This window comes from Pseudomyrmex gracilis, unplaced genomic scaffold (genome assembly GCF_002006095.1).
Source record: "Pseudomyrmex gracilis isolate BER0280 unplaced genomic scaffold, ASM200609v1 scaffold_127, whole genome shotgun sequence".
In the NCBI taxonomy this organism is placed as follows: domain Eukaryota; kingdom Metazoa; phylum Arthropoda; class Insecta; order Hymenoptera; family Formicidae; genus Pseudomyrmex; species Pseudomyrmex gracilis.
This window is the reverse complement of record NW_018020711.1, coordinates 28193-53247: the sequence shown is the minus strand read 5'-3', so window position 1 is coordinate 53247 and position 25055 is coordinate 28193. Positions and strand designations below refer to the sequence as shown.

The 25055-nt window shown below is 37.1% G+C and overlaps 1 protein-coding gene across 16 annotated transcripts in view; it reads left to right on the top strand.

Annotated features, from left to right (window-relative positions):
* The window catches only part of LOC109856625 (probable nuclear hormone receptor HR3), an 87931-nt gene extending 63091 nt beyond the window's left edge, over window positions 1-24840 (top strand). For 8 of the 16 annotated variants that reach the window (XM_020432109.1, XM_020432108.1, XM_020432107.1 and 5 more), the window contains 7 exons: window positions 10120-10347; window positions 15619-15784; window positions 16490-16716; window positions 19570-19971; window positions 21361-21633; window positions 22089-22313; window positions 23046-24840. In XM_020432109.1, coding sequence (XP_020287698.1) covers window positions 10120-10347; window positions 15619-15784; window positions 16490-16716; window positions 19570-19971; window positions 21361-21633; window positions 22089-22313; window positions 23046-23305 — 1781 coding nt within the window. In that variant the 3' untranslated portion in view covers window positions 23306-24840. Of the gene's footprint in view, window positions 1-5960; window positions 5987-6029; window positions 9726-10119; window positions 10348-15618; window positions 15785-16489; window positions 16717-19569; window positions 19972-21360; window positions 21634-22088; window positions 22314-23045 lie in introns of those variants that run through there. The other 8 variants (XM_020432110.1, XM_020432111.1, XM_020432099.1 and 5 more) reach the window with 7 other exon arrangements.
* The last annotated feature ends 215 nt before the right edge of the window (window positions 24841-25055 follow it).

Genomic DNA, 25055 nt, shown 5'->3' with positions numbered 1-25055 from the left:
AAAATTTTTAATTTTTAATAAGAATTTCATATTTTTTTGTGTTTCTATGATAGTATATTTTTTTTTTTTTTTTTTTTTTTTTTTGTACTGATGCGTCTTCAGTGGCGATGCGCGTTTGAGAGATAGATTGACCGTGCGCAAAGCGCTCTCCAGGAAGCCGGTCGAAAATAGACGTGCAACGTGCATCCGGACGCATTCATAACGAACGCGCGGCGCTGTTTAGAGACGCGTTCGCTGTACTCTACAGCGAAGTAGCTATTCGCGTCCCGCCCGGCCCAAATCCGAAAATCGTTTCGAATGCCGGACGATCTTGGCAGCGGGTGTGTTTCGATCGGTCGCGCGGCACTGTGTGCATGTATACCTGTGGCTGCGCGGCGCACTCGGTGTGTCGCAAGCAATTGCCACATCTGGGGCCCTCTCTTAAGGAAACTGTAACGGTCATTCTTGTCCGCGGCCGAGCGAGACCTCTTCAAGAGGAGCGGCGAGATTGCGGTTGTGTGTTCGCCGCGATCTGTGTATAAGGCCCTGTTCTCGGTATCTGCCTGTTGCCGGTTACATCTCCCTGCGAAGTGGCGCAAAGTCGAGAGAGTTGCATAACTCACTCGAGTATCGGTCATTCCGTACCGACAACAAGTTTCTGGCCGGAACCACTCACTAGAATACAGCATTAACCTTTTGCGGTCCTGTGAATTCGACGCAGTGTTTTGAGAGAAACTCGTGACGCAGTTCTACAAATATAAACGTGTGTAATGATATAAGAAACAATTTATATTATAGCACTGATTGTTTTTTTTTTTTTTATTAAAGGTTTTAATAAATAGGAGACTTAAATTCTTTAAAATCTATCGTCAATATAATAAGCACATATAAAACAAATTAAAATATATTGATCAAAATATTTAAGGAGAGATACTTTTTGTTTTATCTCACAATTTGAACGATCGATAAAGCAAAGAAAGAAATTTTAGGAGCGAGTTCCTAAATCGAGCAATTGCTCGCTAATTACTGTCACATTTAATATTCTGACGAAAACAGTTTGTAAACCATCAGATATTCTCGATGCATCGAGAATATAACGCTTGTCATTGGGTTCAAAACTAAGCCGATTATCTACAATTGGTTTCGTGGTTTTCATCAATCTCTTTGTATGACAGAGTTTCGGTAAGATGGAAATTATTCATCGAAAGTATTTCCGGAAGTATTAAAAATAAAACGTTTATTATTGGATTCATAACACTGACCTCTTTGTATTATCATTTAGTAACATTTAATCGTGTTAATTGAACGTTACTTGATTGCGTAACGTATGTTCGACAAACGCGCGCATATAACTCCGTAATATTTTGTTTTATATTTATCACTCTCCTTTTCAAATTCTTATTTAGTCGAGTCTTTAACAGATCGGACAAACGATAAATTTCGGATCAAAAATATTTATGTATATAGGTCATTTATCGAAAAAACCCAAGTTCTTAAACTTTTTAAAGGGAATAAATATTTCAAATCTAACGTTTGTGTGAGATGTGCTAGATAGAGAAAGATCTATATTTACCACACAATACTTTTACTAAAATACACTTTACAGATATTATTTAAAATTCAGATAAAAAAGTGGTTCTTCTCATCGACTTTCAATTTGCAACAATTTGTATCTATTGAAGATATGTTTCTTTCTGCATGTGTGTACGTGTGTGTGACAGTAAAATGTACTAGTTTTGAAAATTCTTTATGAACATGATGATAACGCGAAATAATGTTACATGATGTTTATTATACTGCCGCGCATTTTAATATGAAAATCTAACATGCCATTCATTTGCACAAACATATGCTTTCATAGCATAATCTTTCGACTACTCAAGCGCCGTTTTTACAAGACCTAAAGACGATTGTCGTGCTTGACTTCACGCGCCATAGCCGCGATATCCAGTTCCTAGAGTGCATTCATGAAGCGTGTGCATGGTCGTAGCGAGTGCAGCGTGAATCTCGACCCGAAAGTAGGTCAGAGCGCGAAGCAATCGGTACGAAGGTAAGTCACAACACGCGAAGAAAATACAGTTGTTTATTCACAACATTCCGTCGAAATTGTACATTAATTTGAGAAACAAACAATCCCATCGGTATTAACTTACACAGAATTATAACAAAATAATGTTTATATTTTATTTACAACGCAAATAGAGACCGCGAATATTCAAAATTATGTATAATCGAACATTTGTTTATTAAGTTTTACTTATTAAAAGATTTATTTATTAAAAGTTAATTGTGTGTATTTACGCTCTTCTGACTTCTATAAATCAAAAGTGTAATAAAAACCCTTTCAATAAATAACAAGATCGATAGTCGTGAAAAGTAATGGATAATCAAAAAGTAAAGATTGAAATCTTTTGAAATATTATTAGTAGGTTTTTGCTCTTTTATATTGAGATTTATTAAAAAGTTGAAATTATGTATATTTTATATTGGAGTTTGTATTATACGCGCGCGCACGACAGAAGGTACAAACAATACAATATGTAAGCTAAGAAAGCTCTTTCATTTCGCTCTGTGTGAAAAGCGTGACAATAACATTCTCATCACGTCGCCGATATGATGCTCAACAGGAAAATAGCATTATCGCTCGGCGTCGAGTTTGCATCGATACCAGTGCAACATTTATCGATAAAACATGCGCAGCACTTGATATCTATTTGGGGAAAAAACTTTCTTCCGATTACGCGATACATGTGTCGCGATATTAATATAGTATATTATAATAAAATCGTGTTATAGTATATTATAATAAAATTTGTGATAATTGTTTTATATATTAAAAAAACAATCACGTTTAAAATAAAAAGTAGTAAAAAATACATATTTATTATATATATTTAATATATGTACATATATATACACACACATATATATATATATATATATTATTACAAATATTTATTAATTCAAGTTTCTTTCGAAGTATGTAATTTGAGATTATTTTTAAAAATGTCAAATTGTTTAATTTAATAATATTCATTTATGTTTAACATTTTTACATCAGGTCCATATTACATTACTTTTTAATGTTATAATAGCGCTTTTATGTCCCATATTTGAATTTTTATTGATATTCGCATATTATACGAAATAGATTTTATTAGTTAAAAAAGCATATAAAATTATTAAAAGTGGTTCGAAAAGATTTAGAGAATCCTGATATCTTATTTAGATTAAAAGACTCAGTGAGAAAATTTCAAAGAGTCAAGTTGCGAAATTATTATATTCTAAAATCGATATCAAAAGATACAGAGATTACAATTCCAATGAGTCGCGACAAATTTCTAACTAAGCAAACTCATATTTCTACGCTCGCTTCCACTTATACGCGTCGCCGATGAAATGGGTTAACAAGGATAGCCGTTTAGTCGTCACGATCTCTGCGTCGTCAAAATCTCGGCGTATCGCCTACGATCGTTCGCCAAACAATGCGCGTCGCTCGTACGGCGGATAATAGCAACGAAAGAGTCGTTGAACCTCAAGCAAGCTTTCCGAGATGACGCGCGACTACATGCACGAGTGTATTGCGCTGCGCGCGGTTACAGCATTACGGACAGACTTGGCACGAATTACGCGTTCGACGTTTATTATAACGCTCGGAAACGCTTGTCTTAAAGTTCGTCGTCTCCGGACCGGTCACAAGTGACGTCAGCCTCGCGCGTCGCGTGAATGCGAGCGAGCGAGCGAGCGAGCTGGCTAGTTAGCGAACGGCGACGTTAACCCTTTGTACTCGGGCGTATCTTGCGTTATGTTGCGAGTCATTACGCGTAGCCCGTGATCTGAAAGAAGGTGATATCTTCGCTCAACGGCGCGAAGACTCAACGTTTGCGCTGATTAGAGAAGCGAGAAGCTATTAAAATCTTAACAATTGCTCGGATATAAATTAGTTTTCTGCGTTTTGTTGAGAAAAATGTTTTTAATGCAATTGCATATATGTATGTTAAGAATTTTAGTTTTAATTTTATCACATTTTTGCATCACGGAAATTTTATGACACCAAAGTTCTCTTTCGGTAAATACCACGAATTTGCAATGCTAGAAAGTTTACATTAGGATTCTGCCAGGATACCAAGAATCTGTAACCTTAAATATCACTACGGTGTCGAGAATATATCATACTAAAGTCTTGTAATACCAAAAGATTAATAGTATCGTGTCTGGTGCTAGGAACATAGATCAACATTGGTTCAAGCTAACTGCAAGATTGGCGCGAGCTGAGAACCGATAGGAATCTTGTGCCAGAAATTATTCTACAAATATGTAGCGCGCAAAAAAAAAACTTAATATAGTATCAAAACATCGCGATTTTGCTTGTGATTGAACGTCGGATAACAAGCTTAATTGATAAACCACCGAGATCTCTCATTTTCTAAACAACGTAAACACGATCAACAATCACTCTGGCGCGCACATCTCGTTATCAAAAACCGGCTTATCTGTCTTATCCGCGATATCGCGCGCGATCTCACACGCTGAATTCCATAGCAAGAAAAGCGAGAATTCGTCGACGATGACGGCGATGATGTGTGCAACTGCCGCCTTCTGTGCGCATCCATATCGTCGTCGCGCGAATATTTATTTGCGAAACGTATTTATAGAGTATTACGCGGCGCGCAGGTTGGCAACCTCGTGCACGGTTATGCAATAAATGAGCGAAGGAGCGAAAGGGATACGGTGAGGGCGAAGGGGAAGGTGGAGGAAATCGCAGAGTGAGCGGCGAGTGCGAGAAGGGAGAGGGCAGGGAAGCGAGCGAGGACAATGAGGAACGATGGTGGAAGGGGTGAAACGGAGAGAACAGAGAGAGTGAGGGAACGAAGAGAGAAGGAAGGAGTAAAATGGCGTGGAAAGAACGGAGCGCGGTGAGGAGGTGGAAAGGGTGAGACCGGCGCGTGTTCGGAAAAGAACAAAGAGAGAGAGAGAGAGAGAGAGAGAGAGAGAGAGAGAGAGAAAGGGATAGTGTGTAGTGTACATATGTGCCGGAAAATGAAGAAAAAATAGAGAAAGAGAGAGAATGCATACAAGGACGAGGCTCTGAACAAGAAGGGGGGTAACTATGTGGAAAAGGCATGAAGAGATGAGAGGAAATAATGATGTCAGCAGGGAAAGCGTACATAACACATATAGGACAGAGCTTCTGGAGATACAATCGACGAAACGTTACTAGTTTACAGAAGCGTGAAGATGATGACAACTTGACAGAAAAATCATTGGTTACAGTCACTTTCTCATCCGAAAAAAAAAAAATTTTAATATTTAATTTATTAAAACACAGATTTAATTTATTAAGACACGTATCTTAATAAATATATTACTTATATCTTCTAATAATCACATTCTAATGATCAATTATATGTGTACAGACTTCGAGTGTTTTTTTTATATAAATTTTATTCTGTAAATTTATTTTTTTTAATATACAATTATATATACGATTTCTTGTTTTCAAACATGAGGTTTCATACTTTCATAAATACATTATGCATCGTGTTGGTCTTCATTTACAGTAGCAGATTCCGCATTTCCGCTTGAGAAAACGAGAACCCCGACTTCTCCCTGCCGTGAAATCCCCGAATTACACGCAAGCCGCGCTTCCGATGCAGGAAATACGATACGCGTGTGCATTTAGGTAGCACGCCAGTGACCTTAACAAGGCGCGTTAATAAAGCAAACGCGTCGCACGAGTCGAGATCAGAAAGCGCGCGCTGCGGTTCGTAATCTGGTTTCGGCTTTCTCCGTTGGCGATCGGCAGTCACCGACGTCTTTCGGCCTGATTCGGCGGTCTCCGCATTGCGCGGGGGCGGCGGGGTCTGTGGCGCTATTGGTCCGGGAAGAGGAGTAGAGGGAGCAAAGGGTGAGGCACACTCGGCCATCATCAGGCGGAGGCGCGCAGTTCAGTGACCCGCCGCATCGTCGCGCGATGAAGGGGAGGCGCGGGGAGTTCTGACATATTGTGAGATGCCAGCCCGCGCACTATAACGCCGGTCCCCGAAAAACATCTCTCTCTCTTTCTCTCTCTCTCTCTGTCTCACTCTCATCTCTATCTCGTTTGCTTCCTTTGGTTCTCGCGGTTTGTCTGCGTCTTTGTCGACGGTCTCTTTCTCTTTCTGTTATATTCGTAAGTCGCGCTCGCGGGCGTACACACACTTCTCTCTCTCCTTCCTCGTCTGACGCATTGCCGTGGTCTTGGCTCGTCAAAATCCCCGAAATATTCATATCGTCAGTCGTGAACTTTCCGCGAGTTTTTCCGGTCGCGTGCGAGCGAGCTAACGAGAAGGTCGGTGTTCTCTCGTTTTGCGATCGAAAGAATAAACAAGTGGAGAAGAAAAGGAACGAGAGAGAGAGAGAGAGAGAGAGAGAAAAAGAGAGAGAGAGAAGAGAACGCATTCACGCCGCGTGTATCTAACTTTCCGTTCGCGCGATCATACGCGTAATCGCGAGTGTGCTCCTCCGAAATTCTCGATCGATCAAAGAAATCCGAGGAGTTCGATCGCGAGTGTTTTCCACGCGGATCGCGCGACGCACTCTATACACGGACATTTCTTTGCTTTCTTTTTTTCTTTTTGGTTTCCTCATCTTTTCTCTTTTCTGTTCTTCTTCTTCTTCTTCCTTCATTTGCTCCATTTTCCATTGCACCAGTTTCTCCGTGACGTGTGATCTGAGATTTCCTCGCCATCGTCTCTCCAAACGCGCGTGTCAAACGGAAATCCGTCGTGTCTGGTTCGAGGTGGATATCGTGAAGCGTATATGTTCACATTAGTTTTGGCACTTTCCATCGAGACAGCATCGTCCGTTTTGTCCACTTTTGATCGCGCGAGTGCTTGGTGCTACGTGTGTGCGTATACGTATGCGGAGGTGACATCGAGTGTGATAAAGCCGCGCGCGACTGGAAAGTCTCCAGGTGGAAAATCGCAAAGAAGAGCGCGCGTGCGCTCGTCTATATTTGCGTGTGCACGCGTGAACTCCTACGCTTCTTAATCGCGCTTGCGCGAGATCCGCTCTCTGCTCGTGACTGTACATGACTGTACAAAATATCATGAAATCATCTGGGACGAACACAGGAGGGAAATTTTTAGAGAGAACAAAAATTCTACTTTGCGAGAGATGAGAAGTTCATATTCGACGTTAATTACAAACTTTGTGTGCGTGTGAAACTACGTCGTACCGTATCGACGTCAGAATGACAAAACGTGTATAAATCCGTATCTTGAAAAATTTGGGAAATTATTGTTAAGATATTTTTGCTGTTTATAGATTAACAATTATACGCAATATTAATTACATAGTTTTAATCTTGAGAAATTTGCAACAAGTTTGAAATTTAAAGAATTTGGTCCGGTTGAGTTTTTTGTATTGAAAATTATTTGACGTGTCAATAATATTTGCTAAATGTTTTATAAAATTAAATTTTTTTTGATTACATCTTTTTTCAATCATTCTCTTTGGAGGAAAAAATGTTTTTACAAAGTTTTTACTACTGCGTCTTTTCGTAAACTAGTTCAGAGCTTGCGAAGAGCACGGTAGAATAGAGATTCAGGATAAATGAAAATGAGAAAACTAAACTTTAAAACGAGAGAGACAATAGCGTGATGTAGACAAATCAAGTATTTTATTTGTACATAGAATTTGTGTTGCTTTCTCTCGCTAGATTGCTTTGCGAGACGTGACATCGCATTAAAAGCCGATATAATAATCTACAGATAAAACAAATACTATGGAACGCACTCTTCGGTGTGAGATTGCGCAAATGTCGTCGTGTGTTGTCGTAACAAACTGATACGATGCGATTTAGAGAAAAAAAAAAAACAAAAGCGAAGTCGCTAAACCACGACGATAATAGAGATGACAAAGTAGACAGAGAAAGAAAATATTGCACTTTGCGGTGCATTGTTTTGCGTGTAAACTCACGATAAAACAATAAACACGATTACCACCGTGTAAATTACTTTATCGATTAATAAAACAAAAATAATAATATAAAAATTAACGCAAACAAGATACACAATATAAATTCCAAGAAGATTTTGATATACTCAAGCGTAATGATCATTTTGTTGTTTAACATTATTTCTAGCTCGGCATATATATATTATCACAGTCGCGATCGCGTTACGGTTATCTGCTCGCGTTGCGCATATCTGAAAAATCGCATTAGAAAATCGCAACAATAATAAAATTCATTCCCCGATGTCGTGGCAATGGTGATGTAAAGTGCGGCGATTTCGGGAGTTCCGGGTATATAGCGCGACGACGCGCTGCTGCGCTCTCCGCATGACGCACGTCGAAGATGCGAGCGTGCCGGGTGACTGTACTCTGGGTTCATCGTTCTCGGTTATGTAATGTTCGGCCGCGTACGTTGTACAGTGCAAGCGCCTCGACGCTCTGCTCGTGGCGCTAGAGTTGCCGGACGGGAGAAGCTCAGCCGATTATATCCAGAGACGCGGGGACCGCACCGAATCCTCGCTTCCGCGCACGCACACGTGCGAATCATCATCACGCCCTTCTCTTCCCTCCCTTTCAACCCGTTCGCCAGCTCGCGCCCTGCGACGACGCAGCCTCTGCGTCAAGCTTTTTCTGACACGTCGGGTCCCTTTCATTTCCCGACACGAGTTTTCGCCTACGAAAACATGGTCCGCCTAATTTCAGAGAAAAAAGAGAATGAATGAGGAGCGTGTTCTTGGTTTCCGAGTTTTTTTAACCTTGAGCGACACAACGATTTATTAAAAACACAAGAAGAAAACCCGAGTACTTCTAAAAGACTGAAAATATTATAATTCAGATCTAAGAATTTTTAAGATTAAAGTAATTTTAACGTAAGTTTAATAATTTTAAGTTCTGCGAATGTAGCGTTTGACGAATACAAAGGTTGCGCGATTGCACAACTTTCGATTTTTTCATCGAACAAGAGTTTACTCTTAGACTTTGGGCACGCAATGTATGTCAACTTATTTAGTTTGTACTAGTGTTTACTAGAAATTGAACGAGATTAAGCGATAGCGTAGTGATCTAATATATATTATCATTGCCGAAAGCAAACAAAGAATAGTAGCAGATATAATAACTTGCGTCTGTAGCACTCGAATTATTAGTTATCGTAAATTAGAACATGGACTTTGTTTCTTTTCACAAACAAATATTCTTATTGAAAAAATAGATAAGAAAAATAAAGTTTATCAATTTTATAATACACAGTTTATATTAAAAAATATTAAATAATAAATGTAATTTTGAAAACTATCTGTTTTTACATTGTTCCTTAAATATAATGTTACCAAAACTATTGTTAAGTAGAGAACTATTCAATATGCTTCACAGAGAACAATGGCTATGTATTTTCCTAGAACGTTTTCTAGAAAACGCGTAGTGAAGTTTGATTGTGTGAATTCAAGTAAAACACTAATTACGATCGTCCATTCGCCGGACGAGCGATTCCGATCGCAATCACGCGTGCGAATCTTGAAGATCGTGCCGATGTTCCTACAATAGATATCAGGTAAATGAGACCAGTAAGAAAGATCCGTAAATGGAGAGACGTCCGTCAGGATTTGGTGGGCCTACGTGGGGCGCGGACAGTACGAGTCCTCAACCGACGGAAGGATCGAGATCGAGAGAGAGGTTCGCGCAGCCTCCCGCGACGGGAACCGGCAGCGCGATCGTCGATGATCGTAGACTGCAAGCCAATTCGATACGAGGTAGAATCATAAGTAACAAAATTTAGAAAAATTTAGTAAATTTAGATAAGAATCTCAACGAATCGATCGCAAATTAAAATTTACGATTCGCACAGTTTCAAGAGATCGTTGTGCGAAATAATAATTTGACGAAAATCTCTTTACTCGAGTAAACACGACAGAAAAAGAAAGAGATCGCGTAATTGTAAATATAATTGTTAAACCTATTTATTAGTTAATCGACGCGCATGCACGAGCAATCGTCAAACTCTCGTGATGTTGCAAAATCCTCCGAGAAAAAAAACGAAACATTCGCGCGGAAAAAAGGATCATAAAAAGCGAAAGGAGAGGAGAGTTTTCATAAGAAGTTCTGGAGCTGGTAGAGTAAGGTGTTTGTTTCTTTTTATGGTTGCAGCTCAAATCGAGATAATCCCGTGCAAGGTGTGTGGGGACAAGAGCAGTGGCGTGCATTATGGCGTGATCACCTGCGAGGGCTGCAAGGGCTTCTTCAGGCGGTCGCAGTCGTCGGTCGTCAACTATCAATGTCCGCGAAACAAGAATTGCGTGGTCGACCGTGTAAACAGAAACCGGTGCCAGTACTGTCGGTTGCAAAAGTGCCTACGCCTCGGCATGTCAAGAGATGGTGAGTGCTTTCGACGAACCTTTCGACACCTTCTTTTAGAAAGGCGCGTATAGTCTTGCTGTCTGCGCGATCCTTCAAAAAAAAAAAAAGGCAAACAATTTTTAGCGCTTTTCTTCAAAGTTCAATCTTCTATATTCACGTTATAATATATCATTGTCAAAAATTAACAACATATTTTGCACATGTAAAAATTAAAAATTAGTTTTAAGAAACGTCTGTCAGAAACGTCACTTAGTAGATTGGCAAACTATGGATTGAATAATGTTAGAAGTTTGTATTTGTCTAGCGAGACGCGCGTAATAGATATAATAGTCACACACAATCGGTATATCATCCCGACAAGTTATGTGCGACGTAACTTTAACGGAACATAGAGCAGCGTCACTCGTAGCGCTTTAAAAAGCTTCTTTGTTCGAAGGACTATCGCGCGCGGACATGATATTGCGACATACGTGAACAGTGCTGATGTCCGATATTTACACGACGCAGATAGCGATGCAGTATATGTATACCATGAACGAATAAACGATGGAAAAAATGCAAAAGTCGCGAAACATATCCGCGGATTTGCTCGACGCAAAATTATAATATTTTTATAAGCGTTAAAACACTACATATCCAAAAAAAGTATAAGCAAAAAAAAAACAAATTTATTTTCTCATCACGATCTCGATAAATAATTGATCTAATTATTTAGTTCTTTTTGTTGATCTTCAAGACAATAAAAAACGTGAAAACATTAAAATAACATAATAGATAATCGGTGTAATTAAGTAATTAATGTTTTATACCAAGTTATTGCGTAATGTAACGCGAGATCGATCTTCTTGCATGAAAAAGTTGAAGAAGCGTACATGAAGAAGGCTTACGCGCGCGGATTGCGGAGAGAGGCTTATACGCGTGCCAAGTCGGGGTGTACGACCCCTTATCAGAATCCGTCTCTTTTCCCCGCGACGAGCCATCGCTGCACCTTATCGGAACCGAGCCATGAACTGTCTTTGGCGCGTTTAAAATGCCGTGTTTGTATATACGCTGTCCGAAGCCTATTCTCGAAAGCGAGCGCGATATTAATAGGCAAGGCCGTCAAGACGAATCGAGAGACGGAAGATGCTTCGTAGGTGGATGGACAAAGCCTATCGGGATGAAGCCGGTCGGAAACTTGATGATCAACGATAGGTTTCAAGCCCGAATAAAGCTTCGTGTTATCGATCCGTTTTTTATCGTTTTTTTTTTTTTTTTTTTTTTTTTTTTTTTAGTCATTGACTCACACGAGGAGATTGAGACTTTTAATACATATTTTGTGATAATTTTTTAGTTTTTTTTTTTTTTTTTTAAATAACTGCGAAGATTTATGAATCAATGCGAATTAATATACATGATCGCGCTTATCATATTCATCAGTTTTTTTTTATACGTTCGAAGTGTACTACTATATAGCGGCACAGGTCGAGCAACTTTTTTATTCCGGTCTTCGATCCTCGCTGAGCTTCTCTGCATCGGCGAATAAACCTGATCTGTGACTCGCAGAAGTGAGGCATAAATTTTATATGCGTCAGCTATTTTTGTAACGCAGTGATTGTGTCTACTTCCGCGAGTCTAAATCCAGAATCCAACGATTCGAAGATCTTACAAGCGTCGCAGTCGTTACATTAGACGTTACAGTTTACAAAATATTTTGACAAAAATCGGTTGACGTAACGCAAATATATATACAGAACAAAGTCTCTTTATTTTAATATTGAAATGATGTCGGTCACGTTGTTGTTTTTTCTTACGACACGAAATTTCTTAGTTCGGATTTTTAAATTCAATATTTCGATAATGTGAATTTTTTGTATTTATTTTCTGAAAAATTAAAATGGATACAGGTCGGAGATAATATATTATCAATGCAAATAACTTGGCTCGTGACAATCTGATACATTTAGACAATTATTTTTTCTTTTATGAATATTGATATATTTAAAACTTTTGTTTTCTCCGAATAATTTGTTTTTTTTTATATTCATAATTCTTAGTTCTTTCTTTTATGTAATATTATTCTCTATAAACTATTACACGCATATTACACTATATATATATATATATATATATATATATATATATATNTGTATGTATATCTTTATTTATGCATAATTATTGCGCATTTTTAATCTACTTATGCATTCCATCATTTCATTTTGTCTCTTTTTTTACAAGTAACTTTGCGTGTTATCATCAAAAAAAAAAAAAAAAAAAAAATACAAGAAACACGGTTTGTCGCTTCCCAAAGGTCGACGATATTTAACCACGATATTCGGGCTTATATGAGAAAAGGGAGGGAGACGTCGACCGCAACTTCCTGCTTTTTGGCGGCCAATTATCAAGCATGGCGTTTTTATCTGGCTACTGGCAAATAACATCGTCGGCGGTGGCCGGTGTTGCGATCCACGATTAAACCTAGTCCGCTAAACTTATTAACTTATTTATTTTGCAATAAATGATAATCAATGAAATGTAGCGATTGTATAATTTAAGAGGGACATCCACGTTGCCGATAAAAATGCTAATTGTAATGACAAAATGTCACACGCTTTTAATTTCAACAATGAAATATTTTGTTATCGGTATATGCATTTATTGATAATTAAAAAACATTTCAGAGCGCATTGTCTGCGTGATAAAATTTACGATATTAAAATTTAAGCTAATTTGTTGCACAATGAGATTAGAACACTTTGATATTTATAATATTTTTTTTTTTTATTCAAAAAGTGCTAAAGTCTCACAGAATTGCCGTTACATAATTCGCAGTTTTTACTAATAACGAATTGTAAAGCATATATCTCTTCACCAAACGTTGAAAAACAATTACATGTATTATTCGCAATTTTTCAAACCTGATAACCCGTTAATTAATGAAACTTTGCAGTTTTTTTGAAGTGTTTTTGAAGTTTTATTGCAATCAGTTGTAGTTAGTATTTATTGAAGCGTCTGAAATTGCATTTGCTTGCGCAAAAATCTCGCTCTCTCTCGTTTATTATAACAATGAAAACAAAATCGCGATGTGAAAAATTCAGACGTTATTTTAAAACGGAGAAGGCATCGGATTGAAGAGATTAAGCTCGGGATTCGGTAATGGGGAATCTCGACATTTCAGAATCACTATCGCTTTATTTACCCTCCGTCGCGATAAGCTGCAAATACATACATCGTTTCTGCACTGCGCGCGCATACAGAATGCCAGAAAGTGCATCGTAAGCTACCGGTAGGTGCATACTCTTCCTGTTGCCGTCTCCGTCTCTCTCTCCTTCCTTTTCTTCCCCCATCTCATTTTCTCGTTCGCGCTTTATCCGCGTTCGGTCGATCACCCTCCGCTTCCTCCCTCTTCTCCACGCCGTGCCTCCGTATGATAGCTGTTCGGTTAGCCGCTGACGTCGCTGTCTCCCTTATCATCCCCGCGCACGTCGTTCGGAACCCTTCTCACGACCACCCTCGTGACACGCACGCGCGTAACTGCACACAGATACCGATAAATCGACGAGAATGTATTAATAATCGCAGTCAGAATAGTCGAAATCTCTCTCTGTCTCTCTTTCTCTCTCTTTTTCTCGCTCTCTTTTATCATTTGTTAGTTACGTAATTGAAAATCGAAAAAATAGCATAAGTCGACGTTATCGTACATTTGCAGCAGCTTTGCGAGATGAGGTAATTATAAAGAACTCTAAAAATTATTTTCATTTAAAGCAGTTTAATTTTGTAAGTCGAAATAAAGATCGTAAGTGAAAATTTCGTATTTTGAAAAATTAATGTTTTATCTTCTTTTTATAATTAATTTATGCTCTTGTGACATACTTTTTGTCGGATATTTCTTGAATGTTCGTTATATTTGGAATGAAAAATTAAACCAGGTCAATGTAGAAAAATCTATTTTCAAAATTAAAACTTTAGTTTTAAAAAGAATATTTTAAACTATTTTGTCAATTTTAGGTTTTAAAATTAAATGCAAACTTCTCTAATAAAAAAATTAAAGTCTTCAACGTTGACACGTGATTATCTTGAAATACTTACACAAAAGAGAGAGAGAGAGAAAGAGAGCGAAAGAAATAACGCCAGTGTCATTGAAAAAATCTGAAGATGTATATTAAAATCGCTTTTATCAGAGTATGCGGAATAATAATGAGACATTTTATGATTGATTATACGTGAAAAATTGTTGCAAGCGTTCTCGTAACAATTCCATAAAATAAAATTTCTCGTACAATATATATATATACAATTGTGTGTATAAACACTAAAGAGATATGTATAACAAACTAACATTAGGCAAGATATTTTGTTTCATTTTGTAGCTTACTTTGGACAATGATTTTTAATTTTTTTCAAAGCGGCAATTAATTTATTTTAACATTTTGTTGTTAAATATGGCATTTTAACGTAGTCACTCGAGTAAAATATGACCACCCTGAGTAGAGCATATTGTTTTTCGAACTGCAGTTCGCGCGCGTGATGTCACCGAGTGGGTGCGTCGCGACCAGACGATGATAGTGTCGAAGAAGATGAGGAGGACGCGGCCGAGGTTCTTCCGCGTTCCTTGCCGAGCCTTCTTTACAAGCGAGGAAGGGACCGGTCTATAGTAGGAGGAGAGAATCGCATGCGACTCGATCTCGATCGATCCGCGGAACACCCGTTAGATTTTATCGCCTCGCGACGACGATGACAAACAGTTGTGTTTCGACGGTCCCTCCTATATCTGATCTCTATGATTGTTTGTAATTATCGATAACGAATTCATAAAAATGAAGGAGAAAGAAACAATAGCTGATTCCAATCAAAGCATTTGATTCTGTTCGATTATGCATACTCCGCCTTACCTGAAAATTGCGCGGAATTACAATGAAATCTTTATGTCACCGTATAACTTAGTGTATTAAGTGCAGGTAAAATAAGAATCGATATTCACAAGGTTGTGATAAAAAATGTTGTGTGTAATATAGGTGTTTTATAACTCTGCGAAAAAAATGCATCGAAAGAGTAAATTTTGTGTTAAAGACACAATAGTTATCTGCGCGTTTGCAAAAAAAGTTTTGTAATTCTACTTTTGTAAACTTTATTCAGAAAATTTACAATTTCTCTAAAAAAAAACCTCAATATAATATGCATTGTACAATCTGTTTTACTTGTCGAGTTATCGAAATGATAAAGTCATCGGTAATTTGTTTATTTTTCATCTTAATGAGATGTTTGATATGAATCTCGATATTATTATAAATATGTTTTGTTTGTTCGTAGCTGTTAAATTTGGGCGCATGTCGAAAAAACAACGGGAGAAGGTCGAGGATGAAGTCAGATTTCATCGGGCGCAAATGAGGGCGGCTTCGGAAACGGCGCCGGACAGCAGCGTGTTCGAGCATCAAACGCCGAGCAGTTCGGATCAACATCACCCTTATAATGGCGGGTAACTACCATCAGAAATTTATATTAAAATAGAGGAAAACGCGTTAAATAAACTTTGATGCGTTTCGAAGCGTTCTGCAGTTTATTAAATATAGGTTACTTCTCGAAACTTTCGTTTCGCGAGTTTTTTATTTTCTAATTTAAATTTCTCTTTCTAATGTCTAATTTATGCAAAACTTAACTTAATATAACTGTTATTGCAATATATAAATATAAATATGAAAAAAATTGTTTACATCACGTCTTTTTTGTCATTAACCTTCGCTCTTTTCGTTGAAGACACGTGCAAATCCGCCGCGTAATCTGAACAAAGTTGATACTGATCTCGTTTTAACGATTTTGCCACAAGAGATTTTCTTGTTTTAAAAAAGAAATCTTAGAGTAGGAAAGATTAGTAAGTTTTTCTTAAGATATAAGAAGGATACATTCCTTATATTCTTTCTTAGCAAAATTCTCAAACAAGAGAGAATACACATTTCTTTCGGTATCCGTTTGTAAGAGACGGAAAAACTATAACAAGTTCGAATTTCGTTATCTTATTTGTCGACGATTCGGAGTTAAAAAATTTCAAAAATTGTTCTTGTGAAAGAGTATGAAGACACGAAATAAAGATAATAGTGTAAGAAATTGTAATCTTGAGAGAAGAGAGAGGAATGAATAAGTACAACAATCAGTCTCTATCTATCAGCATCCGTTATTCTCGCAGGTACCCGTACGGCGGTAACGAATACACGTCGTCAGGTCCCGGCACCGGCGGCTACACGAATTATAATCATCAAGCGATGACGAATTACGAGCTTAGCGCCGACTACGTCGACAGCACGACAACCTACGATCCCCGGCCGACGCAAACGCAAGTCGCGGACACCGTCGCTCCCGATACACCCTCGGCTGTCACCGCGACCGGCGTGTTACCCAGCGTGGTCACCACCGGTAAGTAATGTTCCATATTCGCTATTCCCGAGACACGCGAATCCATTAGCCATTTTATCATTTTATCACGCCGCGGACGTCGAACACAACGATAAGAAACATATTATTTTTTTATATAAAGATATACCATTCTCTCGTATATGTATACATATTAGAACAAATAATGTGGAAAGAGAGATAATTTTTATAATAAAGTTGGAAGAATATTTTATTGTCGAGAGATTAAAACTTCTTTGGTAGTTTAAGATGTACAAGTTTCTCGGAATTCTCGTTATTTTCGATAATTTACAAGGAATAAAGAATTATATAGAAAAGAAAAAAAAACGAGATCTATTTCGGTATTAATGCGTTGTTGAAGTTACCGAGAGGTTGCGGATTAAAAGATCTTGTTAAATTAAATTTCATGAATACTAAAGATAAGTCTGTTTGTTCTTCGACTGGATTTCAGAAGAAACTTTACTTCACAGAGGAGAATCTTAAATTGCATTTCGGTTACAAGGATATTTAACGAGGAAAATTACGAGAAATGAAGAAAATACTTTGCGTGCAACTCAAACGATATTTTTTCCTAATGTAAATTTGAACATTTGTTTTTTCACAACTGTGCGAAATTTTCTCTCATCAAATATCTTCGTAATTGAGAGACACTTAATTTGACATTATTTCAAAAAGCAACATCAGCTGAAATTTCATTTAAGTAAAGAATAATAAATAGGCTTTCGTATTTTTGCTGCATCTAATTTAACAAAAATATTTAATCCTCGAAAAAAATAAGCATAATTCTAGAACTGCAAACTAATTTTCGCATTGTCCGTAGATGAAAGTACGGCACGATAATTTTTTTTTAATATTAATAATATCGTGTTTACATCATTTCTAATAATAGAAAGGGATCAGGCCATATGGAGCCCTACGATGATATAATAAAACCAATATAAACTTTTATTATTTTTACAAAAAATTCATATGTGTCGACCATTTTTGAATTCCTCTTCGGTAATCAATAAAAAAAACAAACTTGTGCAAAATAAAACGCACACAACGTTTCGGAGATGAGTTTCTTTTAAACTTCTACTTCATTTTTGTAGTCAGGTTTTTCGAAGAAATTAAAGAACAAAATTGCTTCCGGAGCGCGTGCATATTGCACCAGAGATCATTTTAATAAATGCGCGCTATATTGCAGGATTGTAATTTTGTGGGCGCGACTGTTAAGTTCTCGCTTCGTAACTGGCACGCTAAATGCATTCCGGAGCACTGTCATTAACCCAGCAGTTAATTGCGTTCGCGTCTTTAATGTCACCCAGACTCCCTTCTATCCCACGTCCTTGTCATCGATAATGATTTCTCAGGCAATATCACAAATATTTCGCGTATTTCATTGCGTACCATTTCTGCAATATCGACATAAACTTCACTTCGAGTTCTTTTGTATTTAAGTTTTATTAGTAGTAAAAGAGTACACCAACGTTACCACACGATATTTACGTGAGAAAGAGTCTCGAGTTTCGATATGCGTTTATAAATGCTCGTCTTTAGATTTATTTCACAAGAATTGTGATATATCGTTTCTACTGAGATTAAGTTTAAGTTTGACTGGAACACACGAAAGCAAAATTTTCCGAAGAAACGAAGTGGATCAATGACGCGCCACCACATTGGCTGATACAACAACAATGTTTATCACTAGTTATCCAATAAAATATTTGTTCAAAAAAACATAAAAACAAATACTTAATCCGCGATTTGTTTTTAAGTGGGACAAAAATCGGGAAAAAACAATATTTTTCTAGTTAAACAACAATCGTCAAGAATAAAAAAAACATAAATAAAAAAAACATTGTGTTTGAAAAAGTTTGCAAAAAAACATTGTTTAATTAGTAATATAATTTTGAATAGTATACATACGTTATACGGCTGCGTTTGGAGAGCGCGTTTATTTGCGCTATTGCGTCATTCTATCAATCATTTTATCTTTTACATCTAATAAAGAAAAAAGATAAAATGACGCAATAACGCAGATAGCGCGCTTTCCGACGTAGCCTATGTATGTGTGTGTGCGTATAAAGTTTACAAGTTTTGTTACTTTCTACAATTTAAACAAAAACATTTATTATCAAGTACGAATGCAAACTTTTCTCTACGTGTGCGTGAGTGTAATAGTTGTTGTTGTAAAATAGAATGAGAGTCTGTAGGTCTCTGTTGGAGATAAACATTACCGTAACGGTAAACGTAATGTGGAATCCCATTCCGAATGACACATACAATTATTGTACTTATCTTTCGAGTTGTTAAATCTCATTTTAAGAGCGAGGCATTATGTGAAGCTATACGCTTTGATAATAGCTTAAACCCAGTTCAATAGTGCATATAGAACGAAGTTCACGTTCATTTTACAAAGCGTTCCGAGAAACCATTAATTAATAAAAAGGTTTTACATCCAATTATCTTTTAATAATTACTGGAGCACGATCTAGCGGACTAATTCCGAAAGTTACGGAGCGTAGAAATCGTAATTTTTCGAACGAAATGTTTCTTAAGAAAAAAAATGATTGACGCGAATATCTTCTTCATAGAAATGACATCTTCCTCTCTTATTCAGTAATTCCACACGAGAGGATTTTCGGTTTTTCGGAACACGGGGAAGATATTATCTCTGGAATTATTTCGTAACGTGTGTTGTACACGCATCTACGTTTCTGCCTACGCTTTATTATATTTTCATTCGAGGAAAATTGCGAAAAAGAGTTTTATCTTGTTCCTCTAGAAATATTTCGTATATAAGAATGAAATATTTAGCATGCAAGTCTGATCCCAAAAAATTGCATCCTTAACTTTGATTTTTCGACACATCAGGAAAATCTCTGTCCGCTTCTACAACCGGGAGCAGCTCAGGGGGTGGTAGCGGTACCGGCAGTGGCAGCGGTAATAGTGGTGGTGGGAACGTAGGTGGTGGTAACGGTTGTGGTAATGGCAGCGGCGGCGGCAGCAGCGGAGGTGGTGTTGGCAGTGGCGGTTCCGCCGCGGCCGCCGCCGGCGCCGCCGGGGGTGGAGGCGGGAGCGGAGGCAGCGGTTCGCTAAGTGGTGGCGGAATCGTCGCCGTAAAGCAGGAAAACGCTGTCGAACTCGCCGCTTTAGGCCACGGATCATACACCATGGTCGACTCGACGACCTTTCTGAGCGGTCAGCAACAGAGGGTCAGCAACCCATCTGAGGACGACGAAGTGCCGAGTCTGCCCAGTATGTCACATGCGATATGTGAGGTTACGTTTGTGTTTCCTTTGCATGAGCATGTGTGGTCCGCTCCCCTCTTTCACTCGCTTGTACAGCACTCGCTTACTCGTTTCTTGCAGAACAGCTCCCGAGAACCGATAGAGTTGAGGAAACGACAAAAGAGCGTAGACGAATTTAATTATTCAATTTTTTCAATATTTTAATTTTATTTTTGAATAATAAATGTGTGACTCTGACAGAAGATTTCAGTTGTGTACAGCACATTTATTTAGATATATAATTTAAAAGTACGTTTCTTGAGAGAAAGAGAGAGAGAGAGAGAGAAAGAGAGGAAATGAGAGAGAGAGAGGATTTAATCATTTTAAAATTATGTACTAAAACATACATAACACGCATATAACACATAAAATATTATCTTAAAATAATAATTTGAGATAATAATAGGGTAAATTGTATTATGTTGTATGATGAAATCTCGAAGAGAGAAATACGATTTTTACCAGCAAAATCCATTAATCAACATGGAAACTAGTGCAGCCTCATGAAAAATTCATAAAGTTACTCAAAAATGGTAATTACTTGCTCTTTTATGTTACGAGGTACGACACTATCTATACCTTTTTTGCCGACGCGATAAAATTATTATAAACGTTTTAACGTATTTAACTATATTGCGCGTAATAAAAACGTCGGTCCTCTGTAGCTTTATTCCAGAAACTTGAATGTTCGTTACACATGTATATATATTGCTGCAAAATATTACGTTCCTCTGAATCTCCTATTTTGTTTATGCAGATTCTGTCCTCGGACAAACTATTAACTTTTATATTTGTTGACCTTTATCTTTTGTTTGTGCACACATTTGCGAATTTATTAATACCCCGTATAGTTCGTAAAAGTGATTTTCATATTCTGTTTTTTTTGTTGTTGTTGTTCGTATGTCGTACTTGTAAAAAATTGCAAGTTTTATATAATCTATAACTTTTGCATGTATTTATCTGCCGGTAGATTTTCTGTCTTTCAAAAGTGCTTTTGATTTTATTTCGTGCGTATACAAAGCATAAATAAAAATGAGCTGGAATACCTGGAATTTTTTTTAAATCAAAAATCCTAACACTACAGAATGAACCATTTTTTTCCGCTTTATGTATACTTTGTCTATTTCTAGTTTTGAATCTATAATTTACACATAAATTTTAGTAGTGATTCCATAAAGATAATTTGTGTTGAACAAAGAGAGATGAATACATATATTTCAATGCTAGCGCTTGAAATGTATTTAATATCTTTGTTTTTGAATAACTTCTTTCGTATTTTACATATAATATGTATATATATATAGTTGATTTTTTTTATATCGCGTCTATATATCACGAAAGGAATACGAGCGGGAAATCCGCCAAACTTTTACAGATCCGGCACAGATCAGCGAGCTTCTCTCGAAAACGATAGCGGACGCGCACGCAAGAACGTGTCTGGTATCGACGGAAGAGATCCAGGAGGCTTTCCGAAAGTCCACCGATTTGTCCAGAATGATCTACTATAAGAACATGGGACACGAGGAGCTCTGGCTCGAGTGCGCTCAGAAGTTAACCACCGTCATTCAACAGATCATCGAATTCGCCAAAATGGTCCCTGGATTCATGAAACTTTCGCAGGACGACCAGATCGTATTATTAAAGGCCGGTATGTAATTGCATTTTCTTCTATACACACTTACGATTTTCTCGAAAAAGGATTTTTTCCGCATAATTCAGTGCGTTGTAAATTTTTATGACTTCAATTATCTTCTCTTTAATTCTAAAATATACGACGGGTAAGTAATTAAATTTTATCCTTCATTATAATTATTTGACTCAATAACGTTATCTCTAAATTTTTCTAATACACATTATATTTATTTTATTTGAAATAAATTAACGAAAATTTATTAAAAATTCATTGGTTGTCTTAAACAACTAAATGTAGAAAGTAATAGAAATAATATTTTGTAACTATGTTAATTACGTTACTCTTTTATTTTATTAAAACAAGAAAGATTTCGTTAAAGTTCCGAAAAAATAAAGTCGAGTAGAATGTACAATAGAAAAAAATTAATTAGAAAAAATATATATGCTAATATTCATTTTAAATTGTAACAGGTTCCTTCGAGTTGGCTGTGCTACGAATGAGCAGGTATCTCGATCTCCAGCAAAATTGCGTCCTGTATGGCGACACCTTGCTGCCGCAGGAGGCATTTTACACGACGGATACGGCGGAAATGAAGCTTGTTTCCTGCGTGTTCGAGCTGGCCAGAAGCATCGCTGAACTGAAGCTCACCGAAACCGAGTTGGCGCTCTATAGCGCGGTTGTTCTACTTAGTCCTGGTGAGTGTAAACAAACTCACGCTCATTAAAAACTTTAAGATACACAGAATTATCTCAAATTATTTAATAAAATCTTGTGGCAGACTATTAAGCGCTTTACAATTTTAGTGTGACAAGATATACTCGCTGAAATAATAGTAAAAAATATATACACATATGTATATATGTTATGATCAAAGCTCGAAGTACGGGCGTTTCTAGATAGAACTGGTCAATGCGCGGGACAAGCGAGTGTTGTCTTAGTCAAAGCCCGAATGAACATTTGAGACGTATAAAATATTTCGTTTGTATCATATACTATATCGTATCACGTGTAGGCGGGAGAGAAACTCCGCCTCTCCCTCTGCGTCCCCTCTCCGTAAAACCCTAACCCAACCTAATTTAGAATGTCTTGCGATAGTAGCGTACATTGAAAAGTACGGTAAAAAAAAAAACTATTTCGGGCTTTGACCAAGACGCTTGGTTGTTTTGCGCACTGACCAGTCAATCTTAGGATCGCCCGTGTTTTGACCATAATGTACAAATATATACATTCATGTTATCTATCATAGAGTGGTTTGTTTATACAATTTTATAAAATTAAAAGGACATGTTTTTATTGAAGAATTGCATATATATATATATTGTGTGTACGTATATGCTAATAATTATATATTAAATATTTGTTTTATCGTTATTATATTTTAACTTATTGACACAGTATGATTTATTAAATGGGGATGAAACTCACAGATCGACCCGGACTGAAGTGCCTGGGCGACATCAACAGGCTGTCACAGGCGGTGATAAGGGCACTGAGATCGGAACTCGATCGGAACCACATGACTCCAATCAAGGGCGACGTGACCGTGTGCGACGCGATTCTTGCGAAAATACCGCAGCTACGCGATATCTCATCGCTGCATATGGACGCGCTGGCAAAGTTCAAGCGGTCGCAACCGCATCTCGAGTTTCCGGCCCTCCATAAGGAGCTGTTCAGCGTCGACAGCTGAATCGCTCCGACATGTGACATGACGCGGAGCGTTGTCCCGGCGCTGCCGAGCGGACAAGGAACGCGATCAGCGTCGCGAACTTTGTTCGGTGAGTCCGACCGTCCCGGAAGAGAGAGAAATAATCGACGATCTCGTGGCATCGGGCACCGGAAGTTGACGACGCTTACTAGGAAGAATCCGCGAGCCAACTCGGATACGAAAGATCTCGATGACGAAGAGCAAGATGATGACAAAAACGCCGTCGGCGGATCGATCGCGCCGACGATCTGTCTCGTCGTGAAGCGATCGGACGCGATTACGTTGCCTGTGTTGAAAATAATGGAGCGAGGGCAACGCGCGAATCACGTCAGTTGTTTGTGTTACGTTATCGTTTTTGTTACATGCCCGACCTTGCGAATCTCCGGATCGGAGATTTGCGCTGATAAAACCAGTATTTTTAAGACGATTTATGTGTGTGTATATTGAGCAAGGGTGCTCGGAGAGGCGAATACCAATGTCGACTGATGCTTGAAATTCGTAATCGTGTTCGATATAATTTTTACTGAAGATGAAATCATTAGAAACAATCTAATACAATTTAACATGGCATGACATGGCAAACTATCATAAAGTACTATATATAGAAATTTTAGATTTATCTGATTTAAAATTTTTTAATAATAAAAATTACTATATATAGAAATTTTAGATTTATCTTATTTAAAATTGGTCTCGGTGTGAAGCGGATTAGATCTGATGACTATTCACTTATTTTATCTCGGTCAAAACTTCAAACTCTTAAGAAGCGCAGTTTTCTGATGTTCTTTTTCTCTTCAAGTTGTTGAATCGTCTTGTTGACTTGCCCATGCTTGAGTCTTTTGAACAAGAAAATTTAATACTAATTTTCACAACATGGATTTTGTTACTAAGATCCAGTTGGCGAATTCCATCAATAATCTGACTAGTGTCTTTTCCAATGGAATTTTTTAATTTCATAGAAGGATAAATTGAGTATTTTCATATATGAGACATGAAAGTATTTTTACATAGATAAAGATGCTTGTAAACCGTGCATGTTTAATGATTTTTTGAATTGAATTGAATTCGAATCTCTCTATATATATATGATTACACGTACATCCGGCTTGTATATTGGCTTATATACAAATAACTCGTATCGAATAACCTAATATTTAGTTGTCCATCAATAATATTGAAAATATTGATTTCTTGGTCTTATAATAACACTTTAAGCTATCTTCTTTATCTTTGTTATATCAATAATTTGATTACTGTTATTTTTATTTTTGTTGTCAGTTATATATTCTTGTATTTATAAATGTAATATGTTTTTTTTCTATTTCTTACGTTCAAATATTGCTGTATTCTTCTCTTTATTATATTTTATAATTTTAAAGAATAATTTCCGTTGCAGAAATAAATATGTACATTTATGTCTATCACGTTTTTATATAGTATAAATTAAAGCTTTACATAGTGAGAAATATTTGGATCTTTTAAATTTTTTATTATGTTTTGATCTTTTATCTTTTTTATTCTTTTTAATTAAACTTTTAAATATGTGTGCTGTAATATATAAAATAGTGCAAGCAGACTCTTGTATTTAGAAAGAAAAATTTTCATTTCTCGAAACGTATTCAATTATTTCCACATTATCTTATTTATTGATCGATAAGAAAAAGTACTAATCAAATATAAATACATTAACGTATATAAAAAAGGCATGATTAAAAAAAATTACTGATTAAAT